This window comes from Electrona antarctica (assembly GCF_951216825.1).
Source record: "Electrona antarctica genome assembly, contig: scaffold_96, whole genome shotgun sequence".
Lineage (NCBI taxonomy): Eukaryota > Metazoa > Chordata > Actinopteri > Myctophiformes > Myctophidae > Electrona > Electrona antarctica.
In genome coordinates, this window is record NW_027637920.1 from 153,239 (window position 1) to 181,003 (window position 27,765).

Consider the following 27,765-nt stretch of genomic DNA (forward strand, 5'->3'; position numbering starts at 1 on the left):
TGTGCATATTGTGCTTATTGCGTATTGTCTTCTTTCTTGGTCCCGCCTTATCGCTGCTTGCAGCTATATTTGTTATTGTTATTATTGTTAATGTTATTGTTCTTATTATCGTCCAGGACAAGCAGCCATACCCGCCGTACGGCTACGATGGAGGAGGCGGAGCCAAGCCTTCGCAGCTGCACTACGATAGGCCGCTGTACAACGAGCAGTGTTCTGATAGGCCGCTCTACAACGAGCAGTGGTCTCCCTACGAGGGGGGCGGGACTTACCCACCACGCTCGCCCTATGAGGACGGGCCGGGCCGGGACTACAGCCCCACCCTTCCCCCCCAGGGGGGCGGGGCTTACGACGGCAGGCCGCCGCGCCTCGGCAAACCGCCGCCGATCCGCTACGACGAGCCGCCGCCCCCGCTGCCCACGGGGGGCGGGGGTGGAGGGGGGGGCCTCCGCTCGCCCTACGACGCCAATGAAACGCACGGCGGATTCCTCGCCAGCTCGCCACGCTCGCCGGACCCCAACAAGGTTAGTACCCCCCCCCCCCCCCCCCCAGAGAGAGTTTTCATTTAACTTTAGTTTGCGTTTTGTAATATTTATATATATATATTTTCCTAATTCCTAATTCATATTTTCTAGTTTAGATTAGTTTTTATTTTTGAAAATGCTATGTAGTTTTAGTTAGTTTAATTAGTTTAAACGGACGGGTTAAAAATAGCACATCTTTAGTGTTTGTAAGTTTTAGTTTAGTTAAATACGTTGGGTTAGGGTTATTGGATTATTGGGTTATTGGGTTATTGGGTTATTGGGTTATTGGGTTATTTGTCAGGTTGAATTGGTAAGTATCGTGTAGTAAAAAACGTTTAAAAAAGACGGCATTTAAAAATGTATTCAGTCACTTTATGAACCACCAAAACCACATGGACTAAAACTAAGGGCATTTTGTCTATAATGTGTTACTTAGTTTTTTTAAACACAGTCATCGTTTATTCATTAATTTAATTCTAGTTTTTATTTATTTCAGTTAACGAAAAGGTTTTTTATTTTAGTTTTTGTTAACTAAAATAATGGTATTTCTCGACAGTTTTTGTTAACTATAAAGACCTTTGACCTCATTCCAAGCAGTATTACGCCGGAGACTCCTCCCCCTCCGCTGCTCTGAGGCCCGCCTACAACCCCGGCCTGGCCCCTCCCACCGGGGGGCGGGGCTACAGCTCCTCGGAGCCTCCGGCTCTCTCTCCTAAACCCTCGGAGGGTCTGGCCTCCCCCGGGGGGCCCGGTGGGGGGCCCGGTGGGGGCCCCGGTGGGGGGCCCGGCGGGGGGCCCGGGGCGGAGCCGGGCCTGGGTCTGGGTCGCGGTCCGGGTCTGGGCGAAGACGACCCTGCCATGAAGCCCCAGTCGGTGCTCAACAGAGTCAAGATGTTTGAGAACAAGAGGTCTGTGTCTGTGGACCGCGGAGCCAAGGACGGGGCGGAGACACCCAGGGTAAGAAATATATTATACATATATATAAATATATATAGTCCTCTACGCCTTTACGGGTTAGTATAATATTATAAATAAATATAGTCCCAGGGTAAGAAATATATTATAGCCTATATAACAAATTATAACTGTGTGTGTAACTGTGATGTGTGGTTCAGTGGTATTAACATTAAGATGTGTTCACAGCCTCCTCCCGCCACAGCGCCCCCTGGTGGTGTGGTTCAGTGGTATTAACATTAAGATGTGTTCACAGCCTCCTCCCGCCACAGCGCCCCCTGGTGGTGTCACAGCTCCAACTCCACCAGCTCCGGTCTCTAAAGCCAACTCCCTCAGTAACCTGGAGCAGGACAAGGCCACCTACAGGTAGATACATGCAACTACAACCAGCTACTGGTGTCTGTGTTCCCCCTAGTGGCAGAGAGATGCAACTACAACGACCAGGGCGGAGAGGGCCAGAGGGCCTCTAGAACTAGGACTATAATTTACATATGCATATTTATGTCGTGGCAAAAATAACCGATCTACAAGAGGTCAAAACGCGTCGCAGTGCAGTTACACACCCATAAGGATTTGGTTCCATACTATCATTTATCTGGGGACCCCCTGGAACTCCCTCAAGGACCCCTGGGGGTCCCCGGACCCCACTTCTTTGTGAACCACTGTCCTAATGTTCTCAGAAGGTTCTAGAGACACACACACACACACACACACACACACACACACACACACACACACACCCAGGTCATGGTCCTAACGTTCCCAGACGTGCGTCCGCCCCTCACTGCAGGGCGGTGCCGGAGCCTCAGAAAGCCGGCTCCAGATCCGCTCCAGAGGATCCGGACCCGGGTCTTCGCTCCAACCACTACGAGCCCGACGTGGAGGACGAGGAGCTCTACAGGAAGCAGCTGTCCTACTTCGATAGGCGGAGCTTCGACAGCAAGATGGCCGTCGGCAGCCAGCCAATCAACCGCTTAGCTACGCCCTACGGTTACAACAGGTAGGCCTTTACCCCGAATGCAGCATCACCCTCGCGGAAGAAATGCAAATGCCTGTCCTTTCCTTTCCATGCCGTACCAGAAGGCAGGCAGCATTCAGGAGAATTGCTTGTTTTCCTTAGTCTCCTGAACTTGAACGCAGCATTTTGCATTGAACAAATTTGTCCCTTGGAACTCTGTCCGACCCTAAAGGTGGCCTCAAGGTGGCCTTACACTATTTTTTTCAATCTGAAATCTGATAGCACCACCTAGTGGATCATCTGATAGCACCACCCACTATAGGATAATCTGATAGCACCACACACTATAGGATAATCTGATAGCACCACCCACTACAGGATAATCTGATAGCACCACACACTACAGGATAATCTGATAGCACCACACACTACAGGATAATCTGATAGCACCACCCACTACAGGATAATCTGATAGCACCACACACTACAGGATAATCTGATAGCACCACACACTACAGGATCATCTGATAGCACCACACACTACAGGATAATCTGATAGCACCACACACTACAGGATCATCTGATAGCACCACACACTACAGGATAATCTGATAGCACCACCCACTACAGGATAATCTGATAGCACCACACACTACAGGATAATCTGATAGCACCACACACTACAGGATAATCTGATAGCACCACACACTACAGGATCATCTGATAGCACCACACACTACAGGATAATCTGATAGCACCACCCACTACAGGATAATCTGATAGCACCACACACTACAGGATAATCTGATAGCACCACCCACTACAGGATAATCTGATAGCACCACACACTACAGGATAATCTGATAGCACCACACACTACAGGATAATCTGATAGCACCACACACTACAGGATAATCTGATAGCACCACACACTACAGGATAATCTGATAGCACCACCCACTACAGGATAATCTGATAGCACCACACACTACAGGATAATCAGATAGCACCACACACTACAGGATAATCTGATAGCACCACACACTACAGGATCATCTGATAGCACCACACACTACAGGATAATCTGATAGCACCACACACTACAGGATCATCTGATAGCACCACACACTACAGGATAATCTGATAGCACCACCCACTATAGGATAATCTGATAGCACCACCCACTATAGGATAATCTGATAGCACCACACACTACAGGATAATCTGATAGCACCACCCACTACAGGATAATCTGATAGCACCACCCACTACAGGATAATCTGATAGCACCACACACTACAGGATAATCTGATAGCACCACACACTACAGGATAATCTGATAGCACCACACACTACAGGATAATCTGATAGCACCACACACTACAGGATAATCTGATAGCACCACACACTACAGGATAATCTGATAGCACCACACACTACAGGATAATCTGATAGCACCACCCACTATAGGATAATCGGAGCGGGGCAGAGCAAATATCAAACATTCTTGATGTTGATCGGGCCGATCCCGATCGCGCTGTGAGCGGCCCCAAGCAGATCGGAGGGATTACGATTGGATCTTTTATGCACTCACTTACTTACTTACTTATGCTCTTCGCCCCCAATGGGGCATAATGCATCTATAATGTTCCTCCACCTATCACAGACTTTGGCAACCAGTTGCACCGTGCCCCATGAGAGACCCATCTCCAGCAGTTCAGCCTCTACCGTTCTGCGCCAGGTGATTTTAGGTCGGCCTCGTTTCATTTTCCCTGGGGGTGTCCATCTGAGGGCCACTTTGGGGATCCGCTCTGGGGGCATTCGGAGTACGTGTCCAACGTGGCCATTTTAGGCGACGGTGCTTAACTTCTGTGGTGACGTCTCGGCAGCCAGTCTTTATGTACAGGTCTTTGTTGGAGATTTTGTTGGGCCAGAATATACGGCAGATCTTCCTCAGGCAGCCATTGTGGAAGGAGCTGACCTTGCTCATGTCGCACTTGGTTATACGCCAGCACTCAGACCCGTACAGTAGCACCGGCTTGACCAGGGTGTTGTATAAGCGGATCTTGGTTTTGAGACTGTAGGTGTTGGATTTCCAGATGTTATGGAGTCTTGTGTAGGTGCTGCGTGCTTGACCAAGTCTGCGCTGGATGTCTTTCTGTGCACCATTGTCCTTCCTAAACAGGCTTCCTAAATACACAAAGCCGTCAACGACTTCAAGCGGTTCATCATTTATGGTGATGCGTGTCTGTGTGGTGGTGTTGATGATGAGGCCTGTCTGTAGAGTATTAATGAGGAGGCCTGTCTGTAGAGTATTAATGAGGAGGCCTGTCTGTAGAGTATTAATGAGGAGGCCTGTCTGTAGAGTATTAATGAGGAGGCCTGTCTGTAGAGGTGGTATTAATGAGGAGGCCTGTCTGTAGAGTATTAATGATGAGGCCTGTCTGTAGAGGTGGTATTAATGAGGAGGCCTGTCTGTAGAGTATTAATGAGGAGGCCTGTCTGTAGAGTATTAATGAGGAGGCCTGTCTGTAGAGTATTAATGAGGAGGCCTGTCTGTAGAGTATTAATGAGGAGGCCTGTCTGTAGAGTATTAATGATGAGGCCTGTCTGTAGAGTATTAATGATGAGGCCTGTCTGTAGAGTATTAATGAGGAGGCCTGTCTGTAGAGTATTAATGAGGAGGCCTGTCTGTAGAGTATTAATGAGGAGGCCTGTCTGTAGAGTATTAATGATGAGGCCTGTCTGTAGAGAGTATTAATGAGGAGGCCTGTCTGTAGAGTATTAATGATGAGGCCTGTCTGTAGAGTATTAATGAGGAGGCCTGTCTGTAGAGTATTAATGAGGAGGCCTGTCTGTAGAGTATTAATGAGGAGGCCTGTCTGTAGAGTATTAATGAGGAGGCCTGTCTGTAGAGAGTATTAATGAGGAGGCCTGTCTGTAGAGTATTAATGATGAGGCCTGTCTGTAGAGTATTAATGAGGAGGCCTGTCTGTAGAGTATTAATGAGGAGGCCTGTCTGTAGAGTATTAATGAGGAGGCCTGTCTGTAGAGGCCTGTCTGTAGAGTATTAATGAGGAGGCCTGTCTGTAGAGTATTAATGAGGAGGCCTGTCTGTAGAGTATTAATGAGGAGGCCTGTCTGTAGAGTATTAATGAGGAGGCCTGTCTGTAGAGTATTAATGAGGAGGCCTGTCTGTAGAGTATTAATGAGGAGGCCTGTCTGTAGAGAGTATTAATGAGGAGGCCTGTCTGTAGAGTATTAATGATGAGGCCTGTCTGTAGAGTATTAATGAGGAGGCCTGTCTGTAGAGTATTAATGATGAGGCCTGTCTGTAGAGTATTAATGATGAGGCCTGTCTGTAGAGTATTAATGAGGAGGCCTGTCTGTAGAGTATTAATGAGGAGGCCTGTCTGTAGAGTATTAATGAGGAGGCCTGTCTGTAGAGGTGGTATTAATGAGGAGGCCTGTCTGTAGAGTATTAATGAGGAGGCCTGTCTGTAGAGTATTAATGAGGAGGCCTGTCTGTAGAGTATTAATGATGAGGCCTGTCTGTAGAGTATTAATGATGAGGCCTGTCTGTAGAGTATTAATGAGGAGGCCTGTCTGTAGAGTATTAATGAGGAGGCCTGTCTGTAGAGTATTAATGAGGAGGCCTGTCTGTAGAGTATTAATGATGAGGCCTGTCTGTAGAGTATTAATGAGGAGGCCTGTCTGTAGAGTATTAATGAGGAGGCCTGTCTGTAGAGTATTAATGATGAGGCCTGTCTGTAGAGTATTAATGATGAGGCCTGTCTGTAGAGTATTAATGAGGAGGCCTGTCTGTAGAGTATTAATGAGGAGGCCTGTCTGTAGAGTATTAATGAGGAGGCCTGTCTGTAGAGTATTAATGATGAGGCCTGTCTGTAGAGTATTAATGAGGAGGCCTGTCTGTAGAGTATTAATGAGGAGGCCTGTCTGTAGAGTATTAATGATGAGGCCTGTCTGTAGAGTATTAATGAGGAGGCCTGTCTGTAGAGTATTAATGAGGAGGCCTGTCTGTAGAGTATTAATGAGGAGGCCTGTCTGTAGAGTATTAATGAGGAGGCCTGTCTGTAGAGTATTAATGATGAGGCCTGTCTGTAGAGTATTAATGATGAGGCCTGTCTGTAGAGTATTAATGAGGAGGCCTGTCTGTAGAGTATTAATGAGGAGGCCTGTCTGTAGAGTATTAATGATGAGGCCTGTCTGTAGAGTATTAATGAGGAGGCCTGTCTGTAGAGTATTAATGAGGAGGCCTGTCTGTAGAGTATTAATGAGGAGGCCTGTCTGTAGAGTATTAATGATGAGGCCTGTCTGTAGAGTATTAATGAGGAGGCCTGTCTGTAGAGTATTAATGAGGAGGCCTGTCTGTAGAGTATTAATGAGGAGGCCTGTCTGTAGAGTATTAATGAGGAGGCCTGTCTGTAGAGTATTAATGAGGAGGCCTGTCTGTAGAGTATTAATGATGAGGCCTGTCTGTAGAGGTGGTATTAATGATGAGGCCTGTCTGTAGAGTATTAATGAGGAGGCCTGTCTGTAGAGGCCTGTCTGTAGAGTATTAATGAGGAGGCCTGTCTGTAGAGTATTAATGAGGAGGCCTGTCTGTAGAGTATTAATGAGGAGGCCTGTCTGTAGAGTATTAATGAGGAGGCCTGTCTGTAGAGTATTAATGATGAGGCCTGTCTGTAGAGTATTAATGAGGAGGCCTGTCTGTAGAGGCCTGTCTGTAGAGTATTAATGAGGAGGCCTGTCTGTAGAGTATTAATGAGGAGGCCTGTCTGTAGAGTATTAATGAGGAGGCCTGTCTGTAGAGTATTAATGAGGAGGCCTGTCTGTAGAGTATTAATGAGGAGGCCTGTCTGTAGAGTATTAATGAGGAGGCCTGTCTGTAGAGTATTAATGAGGAGGCCTGTCTGTAGAGTATTAATGAGGAGGCCTGTCTGTAGAGTATTAATGAGGAGGCCTGTCTGTAGAGTATTAATGAGGAGGCCTGTCTGTAGAGTATTAATGATGAGGCCTGTCTGTAGAGTATTAATGAGGAGGCCTGTCTGTAGAGTATTAATGAGGAGGCCTGTCTGTAGAGTATTAATGAGGAGGCCTGTCTGTAGAGTATTAATGAGGAGGCCTGTCTGTAGAGTATTAATGAGGAGGCCTGTCTGTAGAGTATTAATGAGGAGGCCTGTCTGTAGAGTATTAATGAGGAGGCCTGTCTGTAGAGTATTAATGAGGAGGCCTGTCTGTAGAGTATTAATGAGGAGGCCTGTCTGTAGAGTATTAATAATGAGGCCTGTCTGTAGAGTATTAATGAGGAGGCCTGTCTGTAGAGTATTAATGAGGAGGCCTGTCTGTAGAGTATTAATGAGGAGGCCTGTCTGTAGAGGCCTGTCTGTAGAGGCCTGTCTGTAGAGTATTAATGAGGAGGCCTGTCTGTAGAGGCCTGTCTGTAGAGGCCTGTCTGTAGAGGTGGTATTAATGATGAGGCCTGTCTGTAGAGGCCTGTCTGTAGAGTATTAATGAGGAGGCCTGTCTGTAGAGGTGGTATTAATGATGAGGCCTGTCTGTAGAGGCCTGTCTGTAGAGTATTAATGAGGAGGCCTGTCTGTAGAGGTGGTATTAATGATGAGGCCTGTCTGTAGAGGCCTGTCTGTAGAGTATTAATGAGGAGGCCTGTCTGTAGAGGTGGTATTAATGAGGAGGCCTGTCTGTAGAGGCCTGTCTGTAGAGTATTAATGAGGAGGCCTGTCTGTAGAGTATTAATGATGAGGCCTGTCTGTAGAGTATTAATGATGAGGCCTGTCTGTAGAGTATTAATGAGGAGGCCTGTCTGTAGAGTATTAATGAGGAGGCCTGTCTGTAGAGTATTAATGAGGAGGCCTGTCTGTAGAGGCCTGTCTGTAGAGCGTATTGGTGGTATTATTGATGAGGCCTGTCTGTAGAGGCCTGTCTGTAGAGTATTAATGATGAGGCCTGTCTGTAGAGTATTAATGAGGAGGCCTGTCTGTAGAGTATTAATGAGGAGGCCTGTCTGTAGAGTATTAATGAGGAGGCCTGTCTGTAGAGGCCTGTCTGTAGAGTATTAATGAGGAGGCCTGTCTGTAGAGGCCTGTCTGTAGAGCTTATTGGTGGTATTAATGATGAGGCCTGTCTGTAGAGGCCTGTCTGTAGAGCGTATTTGGTGAGTCGATTTGTTTTTTCCTGCAGATGTTTTGCATTTGTGGACAGAACAGCGAGGTCATCAGCAAAGTCAATATCCTCAAGATGGTCAGAGAAGGTCCACTGGATGCCTTGACGCTTTTCAGCTGTTGTTTTTCGCATAGTCCAATCGATGGCAGTCAGGAAGAGGATTGGTGAGAGGATGCAGCCTTGGCGAACTCCAGATCGTACAGGGAAAGACTCAGAGGTGGTATTGCCGAGTATGACACTGCATTCAAAATGGTCATAAAACATCCCTATTATTGAGGTCATTTTATGGGGGATTCCATATGACTGCAGGATCTTCCATAGGGTTTCGCGGGGGATGCTGTCAAACGCCTTCTTAAAGTCAATGAAATTGACAAACAATGGCACATTCCACTCTGTGCATTGTTCAATAATATTTCGGAGTGCGAATATTTGATCTATGCATCCTCTGCCCTTTCTAAATCCTGCTTACTCTTCTCGGAGTTTTATGCACTCACACTAGACGATAATTTATGCCCGAGAATCGCTCCCGATTGAGTCAGGCACCCCCCGAGCGTCAAAAATGCTAGTGTACGGCCACCCTAAAGGTCGTCCCCTGGAAGTCGATGAGTCAAGTAATCCGTGGAGACGTCCTTTAGTCCTCCTCAGTCAACGCAAATTATTTGATTTGAGCCATCTGTGTGTTGTTGTTTTGTTTGTCAATTATCTTTTTATAGTGTTACTAGTGTTCCCTATACAAGCACTGGTGTGTTATGTACTGTAAATAAAACCTGTGTGTGCGTGTGTGCGTGCGTGCGTGCGTGCGTGCGTGTGTGTGCGTGTGCGTGTGTGTGTTTGCGTTTAGGGCTGAGTCTGTGGACAAAGTGAGTCCGAACGAGCGGAGATATGACGGCCTGTCTCAGATGATTAGCCCCGTCTCCCACTATGGACCGTCCAATGCCCTCGTCCCACCCAACACTCTGCCCAAACTGAGCCCTAATGAGGGTAAGTTCACCTTATGCCACCCAACACTGCCCAAACTGACCTTATGCCACCCAACACTCTGCCCAAACTGACCTTATGCCACCCAACACTCTGCCCAAACTGACCTTATGCCACCCAACACTCTGCCCAAACTGACCTTATGCCACCCAACACTCTGCCCAAACTGACCTTATGCCACCCAACACTCTGCCCAAACTGACCTTATGCCACCCAACACTCTGCCCAAACTGACCTTATGCCACCCAACACTCTGCCCAAACTGACCTTATGCCACCCAACACTCTGCCCAAACTGACCTTATGCCACCCAACACTCTGCCCAAACTGACCTTATGCCACCCAACACTCTGCCCAAACTGACCTTATGCCACCCAACACTCTGCCCAAACTGACCTTATGCCACCCAACACTCTGCCCAAACTGACCTTATGCCACCCAACACTCTGCCCAAACTGACCTTATGCCACCCAACACTCTGCCCAAACTGACCTTATGCCACCCAACACTCTGCCCAAACTGACCTTATGCCACCCAACACTCTGCCCAAACTGACCTTATGCCACCCAACACTCTGCCCAAACTGACCGTATGCCACCCAACACTCTGCCCAAACTGACCTTATGCCACCCAACACTCTGCCCAAACTGACCTTATGCCACCCAACACTCTGCACAAACTGACCTTATGCCACCCAACACTCTGCCCAAACTGACCTTATGCCACCCAACACTCTGCCCAAACTGACCTTATGCCACCCAACACTCTGCCCAAACTGACCTTATGCCACCCAACAATTTAAGTCTATGCCACACATGAATACATTATTACAATAGAATATAATGTATTTAGTACAGATAAGACAGAGGAAAAAACATACAATCCTAGAATACATTTTATTCTACAAGTTTATTGATATGAAAACCGATCGCATCACTCCACAGCCTGGGAGCATCGCTCCACAGCCTGGGAGCGTCGCTCCACAGCCTGGGAGCATCGCTCCACAGCCTGGGAGCATCGCTCCACAGCCTGGGAGCATCGCTCCACAGCCTGGGAGCGTCGCTCCACAGCCTGGGAGCATCGCTCCACAGCCTGGGAGCATCGCTCCACAGCCTGGGAGCATCGCTCCACAGCCTGGGAGCATCGCTCCACAGCCTGGGAGCATCGCTCCACAGCCTGGGAGCATCGCTCCACAGCCTGGGAGCATCGCTCCACAGCCTGGGAGCATCGCTCCACAGCCTGGGAGCATCGCTCCACAGCCTGGAAGCGCCTGTTGTGCAATACTCGATGTTGTGCAACAGCGAGACGTCATCGAAAATGTTCCCCCCCCTGTTTAGCCGACCACAACGAAAATCTTAAAACGTTAACAACCCGCGATCTAAATCATCCCGTCTAATTATAAAAAACATCCTGTGTTAGACGGCCCTCCGCTGTCCAGTCGCTAGTCGCGATAGATTTATTCTTACCTCCCGTTGTTGTCGATCGCCTCTGGAGTGGTGTGGCTACATCTAGCTGCTACAGACACATCCTCTAGAGGTGTGGCTACATCTAGCTGCTACAGACACATCCTCTAGAGTGGTGTGGCTACATCTAGCTGCTACAGACACATCCTCTAGAGGTGTGGCTACATCTAGCTGCTACAGACACATCCTCTAGAGGTGTGGCTACATCTAGCTGCTACAGACACATCCTCTAGAGTGGTGTGGCTACATCTAGCTGCTACAGACACATCCTCTAGAGGTGTGGCTACATCTAGCTGCTACAGACACATCCTCTAGAGGTGTGGCTACATCTAGCTGCTACAGACACATCCTCTAGAGTGGTGTGGCTACATCTAGCTGCTACAGACACATCCTCTAGAGGTGTGGCTACATCTAGCTGCTACAGACACATCCTCTAGAGGTGTGGCTACATCTAGCTGCTACAGACACATCCTCTAGAGTGGTGTGGCTACATCTAGCTGCTACAGACACATCCTCTAGAGGTGTGGCTACATCTAGCTGCTACAGACACATCCTCTAGGGTGTTTTGGCTACATCTAGCTGCTACAGACACATCCTCTAGAGTGGTGTGGCTACATCTAGCTGCTACAGACACATCCTCTAGAGTGGTGTGGCTACATCTAGCTGCTACAGACACATCCTCTAGAGGTGTGGCTACATCTAGCTGCTACAGACACATCCTCTAGAGGTGTGGCTACATCTAGCTGCTACAGACACATCCTCTAGGGTGTTTTGGCTACATCTAGCTGCTACAGACACATCCTCTAGAGGTGTGGCTACATCTAGCTGCTACAGACACATCCTCTAGAGGTGTGGCTACATCTAGCTGCTACAGACACATCCTCTAGAGTGTTTTGGCTACATCTAGCTGCTACATCTAGCTGCTACAGACACATCCTCTAGAGGTGTGGCTACATCTAGCTGCTACAGACACATCCTCTAGAGGTGTGGCTACATCTAGCTGCTACAGACACATCCTCTAGAGTGGTGTGGCTACATCTAGCTGCTACAGACACATCCTCTAGAGGTGTGGCTACATCTAGCTGCTACAGACACATCCTCTAGAGTGTTTTGGCTACATCTAGCTGCTACAGACACATCCTCTAGAGTGTTTTGGCTACATCTAGCTGCTACAGACACATCCTCTAGAGGCGTGGCTACATCTAGCTGCTACAGACACATCCTCTAGAGTGTTTTGGCTACATCTAGCTGCTACAGACACATCCTCTAGAGTGGTGTGGCTACATCTAGCTGCTACAGACACATCCTCTAGAGGCGTGGCTACATCTAGCTGCTACAGACACATCCTCTAGAGTGTTTTGGCTACATCTAGCTGCTACAGACACACCCTCTAGAGTGTTTTGGCTACATCTAGCTACTTCAGCCACATCCGGAACAACATCCGGTCCGTCGGTAAATGTGCTCCGTTGCTATAAATCGACTGGGCGCTATAATTAATGGATTAAATAACCTCTGATTTAATGGATTAAATAACCCTGGGCAATTAAGGTGTTAATGACGTTAAACCTTCTGCTGTGTGTCTCTAACAGTGAACTCCGTAGCCGAGCCCATGGCGTCCCCCAACCCTAAACCTTCTGCTCTGTGTCTGTAACAGTGAACTCCGTAGCCGAGCCCATGGCGTCCCCCAACCCTAACCTTCTGCTCTGTGTCTGTAACAGTGAACTCCGTAGCCGAGCCCATGGCGTCCCCCAACCCTAACCTTCTGCTCTGTGTCTGTAACAGTGAACTCCGTAGCCGAGCCCACGGCGTCCCCCAACCCTAACCTTCTGCTCTGTGTCTGTAACAGTGAACTCCGTAGCCGAGCCCATGGCGTCCCCCAACCCTAACCTTCTGCTCTGTGTCTCTAACAGTGAACTCCGTAGCCGAGCCCATGGCGTCCCCCAACCCGAGACCCCCCGGGGGGGGAGGTGGAGGTACGACCCCGCCCCAGGGGGGAGGGGGCTACCCAAACTGACCTTATGCCACCCAACACTCTGCCCAAACTGACCTTATGCCACCCAACACTCTGCCCAAACTGACCTTATGCCACCCAACACTCTGCCCAAACTGACCTTATGCCACCCAACACTCTGCCCAAACTGACCTTATGCCACCCAACACTCTGCCCAAACTGACCTTATGCCACCCAACACTCTGCCCAAACTGACCTTATGCCACCCAACACTCTGCCCAAACTGACCTTATGCCACCCAACACTCTGCCCAAACTGACCTTATGCCACCCAACACTCTGCCCAAACTGACCTTATGCCACCCAACACTCTGCCCAAACTGACCTTATGCCACCCAACACTCTGCCCAAACTGACCGTATGCCACCCAACACTCTGCCCAAACTGACCTTATGCCACCCAACACTCTGCCCAAACTGACCTTATGCCACCCAACACTCTGCACAAACTGACCTTATGCCACCCAACACTCTGCCCAAACTGACCTTATGCCACCCAACACTCTGCCCAAACTGACCTTATGCCACCCAACACTCTGCCCAAACTGACCTTATGCCACCCAACAATTTAAGTCTATGCCACACATGAATACATTATTACAATAGAATATAATGTATTTAGTACAGATAAGACAGAGGAAAAAACATACAATCCTAGAATACATTTTATTCTACAAGTTTATTGATATGAAAACCGATCGCATCACTCCACAGCCTGGGAGCATCGCTCCACAGCCTGGGAGCGTCGCTCCACAGCCTGGGAGCATCGCTCCACAGCCTGGGAGCATCGCTCCACAGCCTGGGAGCATCGCTCCACAGCCTGGGAGCGTCGCTCCACAGCCTGGGAGCATCGCTCCACAGCCTGGGAGCATCGCTCCACAGCCTGGGAGCATCGCTCCACAGCCTGGGAGCATCGCTCCACAGCCTGGGAGCATCGCTCCACAGCCTGGGAGCATCGCTCCACAGCCTGGGAGCATCGCTCCACAGCCTGGGAGCATCGCTCCACAGCCTGGGAGCATCGCTCCACAGCCTGGAAGCGCCTGTTGTGCAATACTCGATGTTGTGCAACAGCGAGACGTCATCGAAAATGTTCCCCCCCCTGTTTAGCCGACCACAACGAAAATCTTAAAACGTTAACAACCCGCGATCTAAATCATCCCGTCTAATTATAAAAAACATCCTGTGTTAGACGGCCCTCCGCTGTCCAGTCGCTAGTCGCGATAGATTTATTCTTACCTCCCGTTGTTGTCGATCGCCTCTGGAGTGGTGTGGCTACATCTAGCTGCTACAGACACATCCTCTAGAGGTGTGGCTACATCTAGCTGCTACAGACACATCCTCTAGAGTGGTGTGGCTACATCTAGCTGCTACAGACACATCCTCTAGAGGTGTGGCTACATCTAGCTGCTACAGACACATCCTCTAGAGGTGTGGCTACATCTAGCTGCTACAGACACATCCTCTAGAGTGGTGTGGCTACATCTAGCTGCTACAGACACATCCTCTAGAGGTGTGGCTACATCTAGCTGCTACAGACACATCCTCTAGAGGTGTGGCTACATCTAGCTGCTACAGACACATCCTCTAGAGTGGTGTGGCTACATCTAGCTGCTACAGACACATCCTCTAGAGGTGTGGCTACATCTAGCTGCTACAGACACATCCTCTAGAGGTGTGGCTACATCTAGCTGCTACAGACACATCCTCTAGAGTGGTGTGGCTACATCTAGCTGCTACAGACACATCCTCTAGAGGTGTGGCTACATCTAGCTGCTACAGACACATCCTCTAGGGTGTTTTGGCTACATCTAGCTGCTACAGACACATCCTCTAGAGTGGTGTGGCTACATCTAGCTGCTACAGACACATCCTCTAGAGTGGTGTGGCTACATCTAGCTGCTACAGACACATCCTCTAGAGGTGTGGCTACATCTAGCTGCTACAGACACATCCTCTAGAGGTGTGGCTACATCTAGCTGCTACAGACACATCCTCTAGGGTGTTTTGGCTACATCTAGCTGCTACAGACACATCCTCTAGAGGTGTGGCTACATCTAGCTGCTACAGACACATCCTCTAGAGGTGTGGCTACATCTAGCTGCTACAGACACATCCTCTAGAGTGTTTTGGCTACATCTAGCTGCTACATCTAGCTGCTACAGACACATCCTCTAGAGGTGTGGCTACATCTAGCTGCTACAGACACATCCTCTAGAGGTGTGGCTACATCTAGCTGCTACAGACACATCCTCTAGAGTGGTGTGGCTACATCTAGCTGCTACAGACACATCCTCTAGAGGTGTGGCTACATCTAGCTGCTACAGACACATCCTCTAGAGTGTTTTGGCTACATCTAGCTGCTACAGACACATCCTCTAGAGTGTTTTGGCTACATCTAGCTGCTACAGACACATCCTCTAGAGGCGTGGCTACATCTAGCTGCTACAGACACATCCTCTAGAGTGTTTTGGCTACATCTAGCTGCTACAGACACATCCTCTAGAGTGGTGTGGCTACATCTAGCTGCTACAGACACATCCTCTAGAGGCGTGGCTACATCTAGCTGCTACAGACACATCCTCTAGAGTGTTTTGGCTACATCTAGCTGCTACAGACACACCCTCTAGAGTGTTTTGGCTACATCTAGCTACTTCAGCCACATCCGGAACAACATCCGGTCCGTCGGTAAATGTGCTCCGTTGCTATAAATCGACTGGGCGCTATAATTAATGGATTAAATAACCTCTGATTTAATGGATTAAATAACCCTGGGCAATTAAGGTGTTAATGACGTTAAACCTTCTGCTGTGTGTCTCTAACAGTGAACTCCGTAGCCGAGCCCATGGCGTCCCCCAACCCTAAACCTTCTGCTCTGTGTCTGTAACAGTGAACTCCGTAGCCGAGCCCATGGCGTCCCCCAACCCTAACCTTCTGCTCTGTGTCTGTAACAGTGAACTCCGTAGCCGAGCCCATGGCGTCCCCCAACCCTAACCTTCTGCTCTGTGTCTGTAACAGTGAACTCCGTAGCCGAGCCCACGGCGTCCCCCAACCCTAACCTTCTGCTCTGTGTCTGTAACAGTGAACTCCGTAGCCGAGCCCATGGCGTCCCCCAACCCTAACCTTCTGCTCTGTGTCTCTAACAGTGAACTCCGTAGCCGAGCCCATGGCGTCCCCCAACCCGAGACCCCCCGGGGGGGGAGGTGGAGGTACGACCCCGCCCCAGGGGGGAGGGGGCTACCTGTCGCCCCGAGGAGGAGTGGGGGGGGGAGGGGGCGACAAGTCCCCCATCGGTGGGGGAGGGGGGGTCAACGGGGTCACCACGGACGCCGCCGCCCCCCCGGCCCCGCCCCCCAAGGCCACGCCCCTCTCCCAGACCTCCTACAGCCGTTACGTGCCCAAGCCGTACACCAGCGGCGCCGCCAGGCCCTTCGAGCGCAAGTTCGAGAGCCCCAAGTTCAACCACAACCTGTTGCCTAGCAACGAGTCGTCCCCCCAGCCCCAGGAGCACCACTCCTCCTCCCCCCAGCACCAGGACCACGACAGCGGCCTGGACACCTTCCCTCGGACGCTGGACAACCGACCCAAGTACCTGCAGTCCACCGCTCACCACAACAACATCAACACGGCGGTCAGCAAGGCCGTCCCCGTCAGGTGAGTCCAGTAGCTGACCAGTGTTGATTTCGTCGACTAAAGCTAAGACGAAAACTAGACTAAAATGTCAGGAGGGGACTAGTGGACCAGAGATCCAGTATGAGTCATTTTACACTTGGTTTCATACTGAAAATAGCAGATCTACAAGCTCACAACGCGTTGTGAGTCATTACGACGGCATCAAGGCCCGACAAAATACATTTTAGTCGACTAAATCAACTGTAGACTAAAATCTTATTTAGTTATTTAGTTGATTAAAACTGGACTAACACTAAAACATTCCAGGTGACTAAAATGTGTCTCTATTCAAGAGACTATGACTAAAACTAAAAACTAAATTTGCTGCCAAAAACAACACTGGGACTGACCACTCCTCTGTCCACTGGGACTGACCACTCCTCTGTCCACTGGGACTGACCACTCCTCTGTCCACTGGGACTGACCACTCCTCTGTCCACTGGGACTGACCACTCCTCTGTCCACTGGGACTGACCACTCCTCTGTCCACTGGGACTGACCACTCCTCTGTCCACTGGGACTGACCACTCCTCTGTCCACTGGGACTGACCACTCCTCTGTCCACTGGGACTGACCACTCCAGTGTTGATTTCGTCGACTAAAACTAAGACGAAAAATGTTCGCCGACTACCTTTTTCCACTGAGGAAAACTCAATGGAAACTAAATGAGAACTAAGCTACGATGACTAAAACTAAGACTAAACATACTGATCCAGTATGAGTCATTTTACGCTTGGTTGCATGCTGAAAATGCCCGATCTACAAGCTCACAACACGTCGCGCTGCGAGCTTGTAGATCGGGTATTTTCAGCAAGTGTAACATCAGTCATTACGACGGCATCAAGGCCCACCAAAATACATTTTAGTCGACTAAATCTACTGTAGATTTAGTCGACTAAAATGACCAGGTAAAGGTCATCACAGTTCGGTTGTTCGGTTTTAGAGGTTCTTCTTCCTCGTGTGCGATAATATGTGACCAAACTTCACACACAGTAAGTCATTGGATCTTTGTACGGCAGTCCAAAGTGTGTTAGAGTTGTAAGTGTGTTTCCCGATACTGTATACGGTATCGGGAAAAGTATCGGATCGGCCCTTATTTGTCATATCGGGTCATATCAGTATCGGCGAATATGCCAGTCTAACCAGCGATCCCACACAGGGGTAAGGGGTCGACACTATGCCAGTCTAACCAGCGATCCCACACAGGGGTAAGGGGTCGACACTATGCCAGTCTAACCAGCGATCCCACACAGGGGTAAGGAAGGGGTCGACACTATGCCAGTCTAACCAGTGATCCCACACAGGGGTAAGGAAGGGGTTGACACTATGCCAGTCTAACCAGCGATCCCACACAGGGGTAAGGAAGGGGTTGACACTATGCCAGTCTAACCAGCGATCCCACACAGGGGTAAGGAAGGGGTCGACACTATGCCAGTCTAACCAGTGATCCCACACAGGGGTAAGGAAGGGGTCGACACTATGCCAGTCTAACCAGTGATCCCACACAGGGGTAAGGAAGGGGTCGACACTATGCCAGTCTAACCAGCGATCCCACACAGGGGTAAGGGGTCGACACTATGCCAGTCTAACCAGTGATCCCACACAGGGGTAAGGGGTCGACACTATGCCAGTCTAACCAGTGATCCCACACAGGGGTAAGGGGTCGACACTATGCCAGTCTAACCAGTGATCCCACACAGGGGTAAGGAAGGGGTTGACACTATGCCAGTCTAACCAGCGATCCCACACAGGGGTAAGGGGTCGACACTATGCCAGTCTAACCAGCGATCCCACACAGGGGTAAGGGGTCGACACTATGCCAGTCTAACCAGCGATCCCACACAGGGGTAAGGGGTCGACACTATGGCAGTCTAACCAACGATCCCACACAGGGGTAAGGGGTCGACACTATGCCAGTCTAACCAGTGATCCCACACAGGGGTAAGGGGTCGACACTATGCCAGTCTAACCAGTGATCCCACACAGGGGTAAGGGGTAGACACTATGCCAGTCTAACCAGTGATCCCACACAGGGGTAAGGGGTTGACACTATGCCAGTCTAACCAGTGAGCGTGTGTGTGCGCGCGTGCGTACGTGCGTGGGCGTGCGTGTGTGTGTGTGTGTGCGCGCACATGCGTGTGTGCGTGCGTGTGTGTGTGTGTGTGCGCGGATGTATCTACAGTCTATATCACACTGATCCCTGCATACTAATGTATCTACAGTCTATATGACACTGATCCCTGCATACTAATGTATCTACAGTCTATATCACACTGATCCCTGCATACTAATGTATCTACAGTCTATATCACACTGATCCCTGCATACTAATGTATCTACAGTCTATATGACACTGATCCCTGCATACTAATGTATCTACAGTCTATATCACACTGATCCCTGCATACTAATGTATCTACAGTCTATATCACACTGATCCCTGCATACTAATGTATCTACAGTCTATATCACACTGATCCCTGCATACTAATGTATCTACAGTCTATATCACACTGATCCCTGCATACTAATGTATCTACAGTCTATATCACACTGATCCCTGCATACTAATGTACTAATGCTAATACTAATGTATCTACAGTCTACATCACACTGAGCCACGTGAGCCCTGCATACTCAGACTTTAAAATAGGACTGGATCTAAGAGTGTGTTTACGGTATGCGTTTGAAAAGCCTGCTGTAGCTCGGCCGTAAGAGATCCACTATTGGAGTTCAGGCCTAATAAAAAGGTGACATTATTCGTGTGTGTGTGTTTGTGTGTGTTTTTGTGCGTGTGTCTGTGTGTGTGTGTGTATGCATGCATGCGTGCGTGCGTGCGTGCGTGCGTGTGCGCGCACATGCGTGTGTGCGTGCGTGTGTGTGTGTGTGTGCGCGCGTGCGTACGTGCGTGCGCATGGGCGTGTGTGTGTGTGCGCGCGTGCGTACGTGCGTGCGTGTGTGTGCGCGCGTGCGTACGTGCGTGGGCGTGCGTGTGTGTGTGTGCGCGCACATGCGTGTGTGCGTGCGTGTGTGTGTGTGTGTGCGCGCGTGCGTACGTGCGTGCACATGGGCGTGCGTGTGTGTGCGCGCGTGCGTACGTGCGTGGGCGTGCGTGTGTGTGCGCGCGTGCGTACGTGCGTGGGCGTGCGTGTGTGTGCGCGCAGCCCCAGCGCCCTGGAGGATGATGAGGATGATGAAGGCCACACGGTGGTCGCCACGGCGAGGGGAATCTTCAACAGCAACGGGGGGGTGCTGTCCTCCATCGAGACGGGCGTTTCCATCATCATCCCCCAGGGGGCGATAGAGCACAGCGTGGAGCAGGAGGTCTACTTCAAGGTCTGCCGAGACAACTCCATCCTGCCCCCACTGGACAAGGAGAAAGGTACGTCGCGAAAACACCCTGGACAACGCTCCACACGTCTGGGTCGTGTGGAGTGTTGTCCAGGGTGTTTTAGAGAAGGGAGAAGGGTCTGGGACGTGTGGAGTGTTGTCCAGGGTGTTTTAGAGAAGGGAGAAGAGTCTGGGACGTGTGGAGCATTGTCCAGGGTGTTTTAGAGAAGGGAGAAGGGTCTGGGACGTGTGGAGTGTTGTCCAGGGTGTTTTAGAGAAGGGAGAAGAGTCTGGGACATGTGGAGCGTTGTCCAGGGTGTTTTAGAGAAGAGTCTGGGTGGACCTCACAGTGTGTGTGTGTGTGTGTGTGTGTGTGTGTGTGTGTGTGTGTGTGTGTGTGTGTGTGTGTGTGTGTGTGTGTGTGGGACGTCGCGCTGCGAGCTTGTAGATCGGGTATTTTCAGCAAGTGTAACATCAGTCATTACGACGGCATCAAGGCCCACCAAAATACATTTTAGTCGACTAAATCTACTGTAGATTTAGTCGACTAAAATGACCAGGTAAAGGTCATCACAGTTCGGTTGTTCGGTTTTAGAGGTTCTTCTTCCTCGTGTGCGATAATATGTGACCAAACTTCACACACAGTAAGTCATTGGATCTTTGTACGGTAGTCCATAGTGTGTTAGAGTTGTAAGTGTGTTTCCCGACACTGTATACGGTATCGGGAAAAGTATCGGATCGGCCCTTATTTGTCATATCGGGTCATATCAGTATCGGCGACTATGCCAGTCTAACCAGTGATCCCACACAGGGGTAAGGGGTCGACACTATGCCAGTCTAACCAGCGATCCCACACAGGGGTAAGGAAGGGGTCGACACTATGCCAGTCTAACCAGCGATCCCACACAGGGGTAAGGAAGGGGTCGACACTATGCCAGTCTAACCAGTGATCCCACACAGGGGTAAGGAAGGGGTTGACACTATGCCAGTCTAACCAGCGATCCCACACAGGGGTAAGGGGTCGACACTATGCCAGTCTAACCAGCGATCCCACACAGGGGTAAGGGGTCGACACTATGGCAGTCTAACCAACGATCCCACACAGGGGTAAGGGGTCGACACTATGCCAGTCCAACCAGTGATCCCACACAGGGGTAAGGGGTCGACACTATGCCAGTCTAACCAGTGATCCCACACAGGGGTAAGGGGTCGACACTATGCCAGTCTAACCAGTGATCCCACACAGGGGTAAGGGGTCGACACTATGCCAGTCTAAGACTGTGGTTCAAAAAGTTTTATTTCAAACCATATGACAAACGTTTGGGCTATCCAGCCTTCATCGTCTAAGAGACCGACTTGTGAAGGCTGACATGCATATAAAGACACCTGAACCAATACTGATAGATTCCCATGTAGATCATGTACCTCTTGTGCCAATATGATTAAAACGGAGACTTTCCATAATTCACACACAGACAAAGAGTATAGAATATGATCTTTAATAACCTGTGCCCATGCAACAAACATTATATTGGTCAAACGTCCCGCAAACTGAAAATCAGGCTCAATGAACACAGAAGCAGCATTAAACAGGCTGACATCACGTCACCCGTGGCACGCCACTTCTGTGAACATGGCCACAAAGTTGAAGACTTGAAATGTATAGGCATTGAGAAGGTATGGCTCAACCGCAGAGGTGGAAACCATGAAAGATTATTACTACAAAGGGAATGTTAATGGATATACTGTTTAAAAACCCTTTTTCCTTTAGGCATGAATGAGGAATGTAACATGTCTCCGTTCTTGTGAATGGCATCGGGACATTGGCGACGTCCGTGGCCCAAAAAGGCACTTTGCCTGGCCACCCCTTATATTAATTACTATTTTCTACTATCTACTATCTACTATTTACTACTTACTATTTACAAATTTAAACTAATCCCGCAATAGGGATATTATGGGCATACCCGCCTCCCCGATGCCACGCACATGTTATATTGGATGGTTGCTATTAACGGTATAAAAAAAGAATGATGCTTTACTCTAATGTATGTAACTGATCTATGAACGGCAAAAACAGCCTGATGTCCTCAGTCGACCTACATTAGCTATGTTTAAACAATCCTACAATTGTTTTGATTTGTATATATATGCATATTTCGAGATGTAATTGCTAGTCACATTATTGCCTGCTAACAGAGACTGTATCACATCAGCCCCAATCTGTGTTTATCCATCGGGTGTGATAGGAGGTGATCAGCGGTGATTGTGTGCACCTGCACCGTCACCACTCCTTAAAAGGAACCAACATTCAGTCACACTCCACACTGATGAAGGCTGGGTAGCCCAAACGTTTGTCATATGGTTTGAAATAAAACTTTTTGAACCACAGTCTTGATGTGTGCCACCCATCTCCTTGATCCTGTTTTAGGGGAGACCCTCATCAGCCCCCTGGTGATGTGTGGACCTCACAGTGTGTGTGTGTGTGTGTGTGTGTGTGTGTGTGTGTGTGTGTGTGTGTGTGTGTGTGTGTGTGTGTGTGTGTGTGTGTGTGTGTGTGTGTGTGTGTGTGTGTGTGTGTGTGTGTGTGTTTTAGGGGAGACCCTCCTCAGCCCCCTGGTGATGTGTGGACCTCACAGTGTGTGTGTGTGTGTGTGTGTGTGTGTGTGTGTGTGTGTGTGTGTGTGTGTGTGTGTGTGTGTGTGTGTGTGTGTGTGTGTGTGTGTGTGTGTGTGTGTGTGTTTTAGGGGAGACCCTCCTCAGCCCCCTGGTGATGTGTGGACCTCACAGTGTGTGTGTGTGTGTTTTAGGGGAGACCCTCCTCAGCCCCCTGGTGATGTGTGGACCTCACAGTGTGTGTGTGTGTGTTTTAGGGGAGACCCTCCTCAGCCCCCTGGTGATGTGTGGACCTCACAGTGTGTGTGTGTGTGTTTTAGGGGAGACCCTCCTCAGCCCCCTGGTGATGTGTGGACCTCACAGTGTGTGTGTGTGTGTTTTAGGGGAGACCCTCCTCAGCCCCCTGGTGATGTGTGGACCTCACAGTGTGTTTGTGTGTGTTTTAGGGGAGACCCTCCTCAGCCCCCTGGTGATGTGTGGACCTCACGGCCTCAGGTTTCTGAAGCCGGTGGAACTGCGCCTGCCTCACTGTGCCTCCATGACCCCAGACGGTTGGTCTTTTGCTCTAAAATCCTCCGACTCCAAGTCGGGTACGACCTGTCTGTCTGTCTGTCTGTCTGTCTGTCTGTCTGTCTGTCTGTCTGTCTGTCTGTCTGTCTGTCTGTCTGTCTGTCTGTCTGTCGGCCTGCCTGTCTGTCTGTCTGTCTGTCTGTCTGTCTGTCTGTCTGTCTGTCTGTCTGTCTGTCTGTCTGTCTGTCTGCAGTAAAGTTGGGCTACCATTAAAATACACATTGGCCAAAGAACAACATACAGTTGTAGGCTGAGAGGCACTTCAATTTACAGTGTTTTATCAGACGCTCAATTTACAGTAAGCAAGAACAACACAACATGTTAACACATTAAATACATAAAGATAGTCATCACGAATCAAGTTTAAGAAGCTAACAGTGGAATATCTATCTAATGAAACTATAAGTGTATCCACTATAGACAGGCTTCTCATGGCTCAGGGGCCACTCTAGTGGAGGAGTTAAGAAGATTAACTTTTGGAGTTTTGCTCAGCTTAATTTTCTGCATTAACTCCTCCACTACTCAGCAAAACTCACTAGTTCAGCCCGCAAGGTTTTAGGCCCGCGGGCCACTGATCTACAGCAATCTGTACTGATCAAAATGATCACTGAGATACCTGTCATATTTACACTGTGTGTTGAGTGTCATTGTGTCGTCATTGTGTCGTCATTCTCTGTGTCGTCTGTTTGATTAGAATGTTCTCTAACACAGGGTTTCTCAACGTTTTGGCCGGGGACCCCCGGAAATGCTTTGGCAATGTCTCTGGACCCCCGCCCCGCCCCCTCCCGACCCCCGCCCCCCCCCCCCCAATCTAAATTGACTGCTACAATAACCGTAATAAGAGACACTACACCATAAATAAATACTGAAACCAGATATAATCATTAGGGAACGTGTACTGTATATGTGTACTATATGTAAACTCTTCATTTCCACTTTCCAGCCATTCAGTTGCAAACCCCAACCAACCCCCCCCCCCCCTTTTTTTTTAAATAATAATTTGGGGACCCCCAAAATAATTTGGCGACCTCCCGAGGGGTCGCGACCCACAGGTTGAGAACCCCTGCTCTAACACATGTTTACAGTATTATAATGTTCACTAACTCACCTCAGTAAACCTTTCTGAAGTCGCTGGTTTTCTCTCTGCATAGAGTAGAATGTTTATGTATTATTTATACATTTATTATGTATTATTTCTACATTATTTATACTGTATGTATATTATTTATACATTAATTATACTGTATGTATATTATAATTATTCATACATTAAATATTCTGAGAGATTAATGTTGGGCTTCTTTCATCCTGTGTTTGTTGTGACCTCCAGGCGACCCCAAGACATGGCAGAACAAGTCTCTCCCTGGAGACCCGAACTACCTGGTGGGGGCGAACTGTGTGTCGGTCCTGATAGACCACTTCTAAAGACCCCAAGACCTAGTCTAAAGACCCCAAGACCTAGTCTAAAGACCCAACACTACTACTACTACTATAGTCAACTACTGAACAACTACCTGGTGGGGGCGAACTGTGTGTCGGTCCTGATAGACCACTTCTAAAGACCCCAAGACCTAGTCTAAAGACCCCAAGACCTAGTCTAAAGACCCAACACTACTACTACTACTATAGTCAACTACTGAACAACTACCTGGTGGGGGCGAACTGTGTGTCGGTCCTGATAGACCACTTCTAAATACCCCAAGACCTAGTCTAAAGACCTAGTCTAAAGACCCCAAGACCTAGTCTAAAGACCTAGTCTAAAGACCCAACACTACTACTACTACTATAGTCAACTACTGAAGAACTACCTGGTGGGAGCAAACTGTGTGTCTGTCCTGAATAGACCACTTCTAAAGAACTACCTGGTGGGGGCGAACTGTGTGTCTGTTCTGATAGACCACTTCTAAAGAACTACCTGGTGGGGGCGAACTGTGTGTCGGTCCTGATAGACCACTTCTAAAGAACTACCTGGTGGGGGCGAACTGTGTGTCTGTCCTGATAGACCACTTCTAAAGAACTACCTGGTGGGGGCGAACTGTGTGTCTGTCCTGATAGACCACTTCTAACTGAAGAACTACCTGGTGGGAGCGAACTGTGTGTCTGTCCTGATAGACCACTTCTAAAGACCTAGTCTAAAGACCTAGTCTAAAGACCACTACCACTGCTAGTCAACTACTGAACAACTACCTGGTGGGAGCTAACTGTGTGTCGGTCCTGATAGACCACTTCTAAAGACCCCAAGACCTAGTCTGAAGACCCCAAGCCCTAGTCTGAATACCCCAAGCCCTAGTCTGAAGACCCAAAACCACCACTAATAGTCAACTACTGAAGTCCCCAACGCTAAGCCCTAGTCTGAAGACCTCAGTGTAAAGCCCTAGACTGAAGACCTCAGCGTAAAGCCCCAGAAATGAAGACCTCAGCGTAAAGCCCTAGTCTGAAGACCTCAGCGTAAAGCCCTAGCCTGAAGACCTCAGCGTAAAGCCAACTACTGAAGAACTACCTGGTGGGAGCTAACTGTGTGTCTGTTCTGTTCGACCACTTCTGAAGCCCTAGTCTAAAGACTCCAAGACCTAGTCTGAAGACCCAAACTACCACTCCTAGTCAACTACTGAAGACCCCAACACCAAACCTTAGTCTGAAGACCTCAGAATAAAGCCCTAGTCTGAAGACCACTGATTAAGCCCTAGACTGAAGACCACTGAATAAAGCCCTAGACTGAAGACCACAGAATAAAGCTCTAGACTGAAGACAACTGAATAAAGCCCTAGTCTGAAGACCAGTGTAAAGTCCTAGTCTGAAGCCCACTGAATAAAGCCCTAGTCTGAAGACCAGTGTAAAGTCCTAGTCTGAAGACTTATGACATTTAATCGACAAGAATATAACTAAAACCAAATCAAAATGTGCTGTCAAAATATACACTGGACTGGAGCGGACTGCACTGGAGCGGACCGCACTGGAGCGGACTGCACTGGAGCGGACCGAACTGGAGGGGACCGCACTGGAGCGGACTGTACTGGAGCGGACTACACTGCACTGGAGCGGACCGCACTGGAGCGGACTACACTGCACTGGAGTGGACTACACTGCACTGGAGTGGACTGCACTGGAGCGGACTACACTGCACTGGAGTGGACTGCACTGGAGCGGACTACACTGCACTGGAGTAGACTGCACTGGAGCGGACTACACTGCACTGGAGTGGACTGCACTGGAGCGGACTACACTGCACTGGAGTGGACTGCACTGGAGCGGACTACACTGCACTGGAGTGGACTGCACTGGAGCGGACTACACTGCACTGGAGCGGACTGCACTGGAGCGGACTGCACTGGAGCGGACTGCACTGGAGCGGACCGCACTGGAGCGGACTACACTGGAGCGGGCTGCACTGCACTGGAGTGGACTGCACTGGAGCGGACCGCACTGGAGCGGACTGCACTGGAGTGGACTGCATGACAAGACTGGACCGGACCGCTCTACCAAAATGGACCGAACTCAACCTTATCAGTCTAGCTGAATGGAGCGAACTCAACCGGACCGGAGTAGAGCGGACCGGAGCGGACTCAACCTGGACCGGAGTAGAGCGGACCGGAGCGGACTCAACCTGGACCGGAGTAGAGCAGACCGGAGCGGACTCAACCCGGACCTGATTAGAGCGGACCGGAGCGGACTCAACCGGACCGGAGTAGAGCGGACCGGAGCGGACTCAACCGGACCGGAGTAGAGCGGACCGGAGCGGACTCAACCGGACCGGAGTAGAGCGGACCGGAGCGGACTCCGGAACGCTCTAAACATAGTGTTTTTATTTGGTGCTTTCTCGGCTTGCAAAAAAATATAAAAAAATAAAAATGAAAACCAATATGAAAACATGGAAGTGTTGTTGGAATGCATGAGCAGACTGGATCATCTGAATCATCTGAATAATTTGACATTTCTAGATAATTTTATAAAGGAAAAAAAAAGGAGGTAAAATATTAGGAAATGGATTTCTAATTGTCTTGTTTTTTCATACTGGTTAAGGGTCTGTGAGATCATCAAGAAGATTTATAAATCTAATAAATATTAATATTATTCTGAATGAAGGTTAAGTATTAGAATCTGTCTGTCTGTCTGTCTGTCTGTCTGTCTGTCTGTCTGTCTGTCTGTCTGTCTGTCTGTCTGTCTTTCTGTCCGTCCCTGATGTTTTGTAGATCTATAAATGGTAACTAGGTTAAATCTTCTACAACCTTCTCCCTGTCGCTGTCTATAGAGATCTATTCTCCCTGTCGCTGTCTATAGAGATCTATGCATGCCCGATGACTCAGGCCATTAAGCCCCGCCCACTGCTATGACGAAGCCCCCCCCACACCGCTATGACTAAGCCCCCCCCCCCTCCCCACCGCTATGACTCAGGTCATGAATTAAGCCCCTCCCACTGCGAGCAGTGATGCCTTATAATACCAGTTATAATATCAGCATAATTACAATAATATATATAAATAATATATATGTATT

At 49.2% G+C, this 27,765-nt stretch overlaps 1 protein-coding gene across 1 annotated transcript in view; it reads left to right on the forward strand.

Moving 5' to 3' along the window:
- The window catches only part of LOC306918559 (tight junction protein 1-like), a gene marked incomplete at its 5' end in the record, with an annotated part of 162,586 nt that extends 135,253 nt beyond the window's left edge, over positions 1-27,333 (forward strand). The window contains 12 exons of the mRNA XM_079531456.1: positions 117-521; positions 1,116-1,478; positions 1,732-1,841; positions 2,242-2,475; positions 9,479-9,618; positions 12,988-13,050; positions 15,909-15,962; positions 16,102-16,158; positions 16,230-16,737; positions 19,920-20,137; positions 23,148-23,252; positions 24,602-27,333. Coding sequence (XP_079387582.1) covers positions 117-521; positions 1,116-1,478; positions 1,732-1,841; positions 2,242-2,475; positions 9,479-9,618; positions 12,988-13,050; positions 15,909-15,962; positions 16,102-16,158; positions 16,230-16,737; positions 19,920-20,137; positions 23,148-23,252; positions 24,602-24,696 — 2,352 coding nt within the window. The 3' untranslated portion in view covers positions 24,697-27,333. The remainder of the gene's footprint in view (positions 1-116; positions 522-1,115; positions 1,479-1,731; positions 1,842-2,241; positions 2,476-9,478; positions 9,619-12,987; positions 13,051-15,908; positions 15,963-16,101; positions 16,159-16,229; positions 16,738-19,919; positions 20,138-23,147; positions 23,253-24,601) is intronic.
- Between the last annotated feature and the right edge of the window lie 432 nt (positions 27,334-27,765).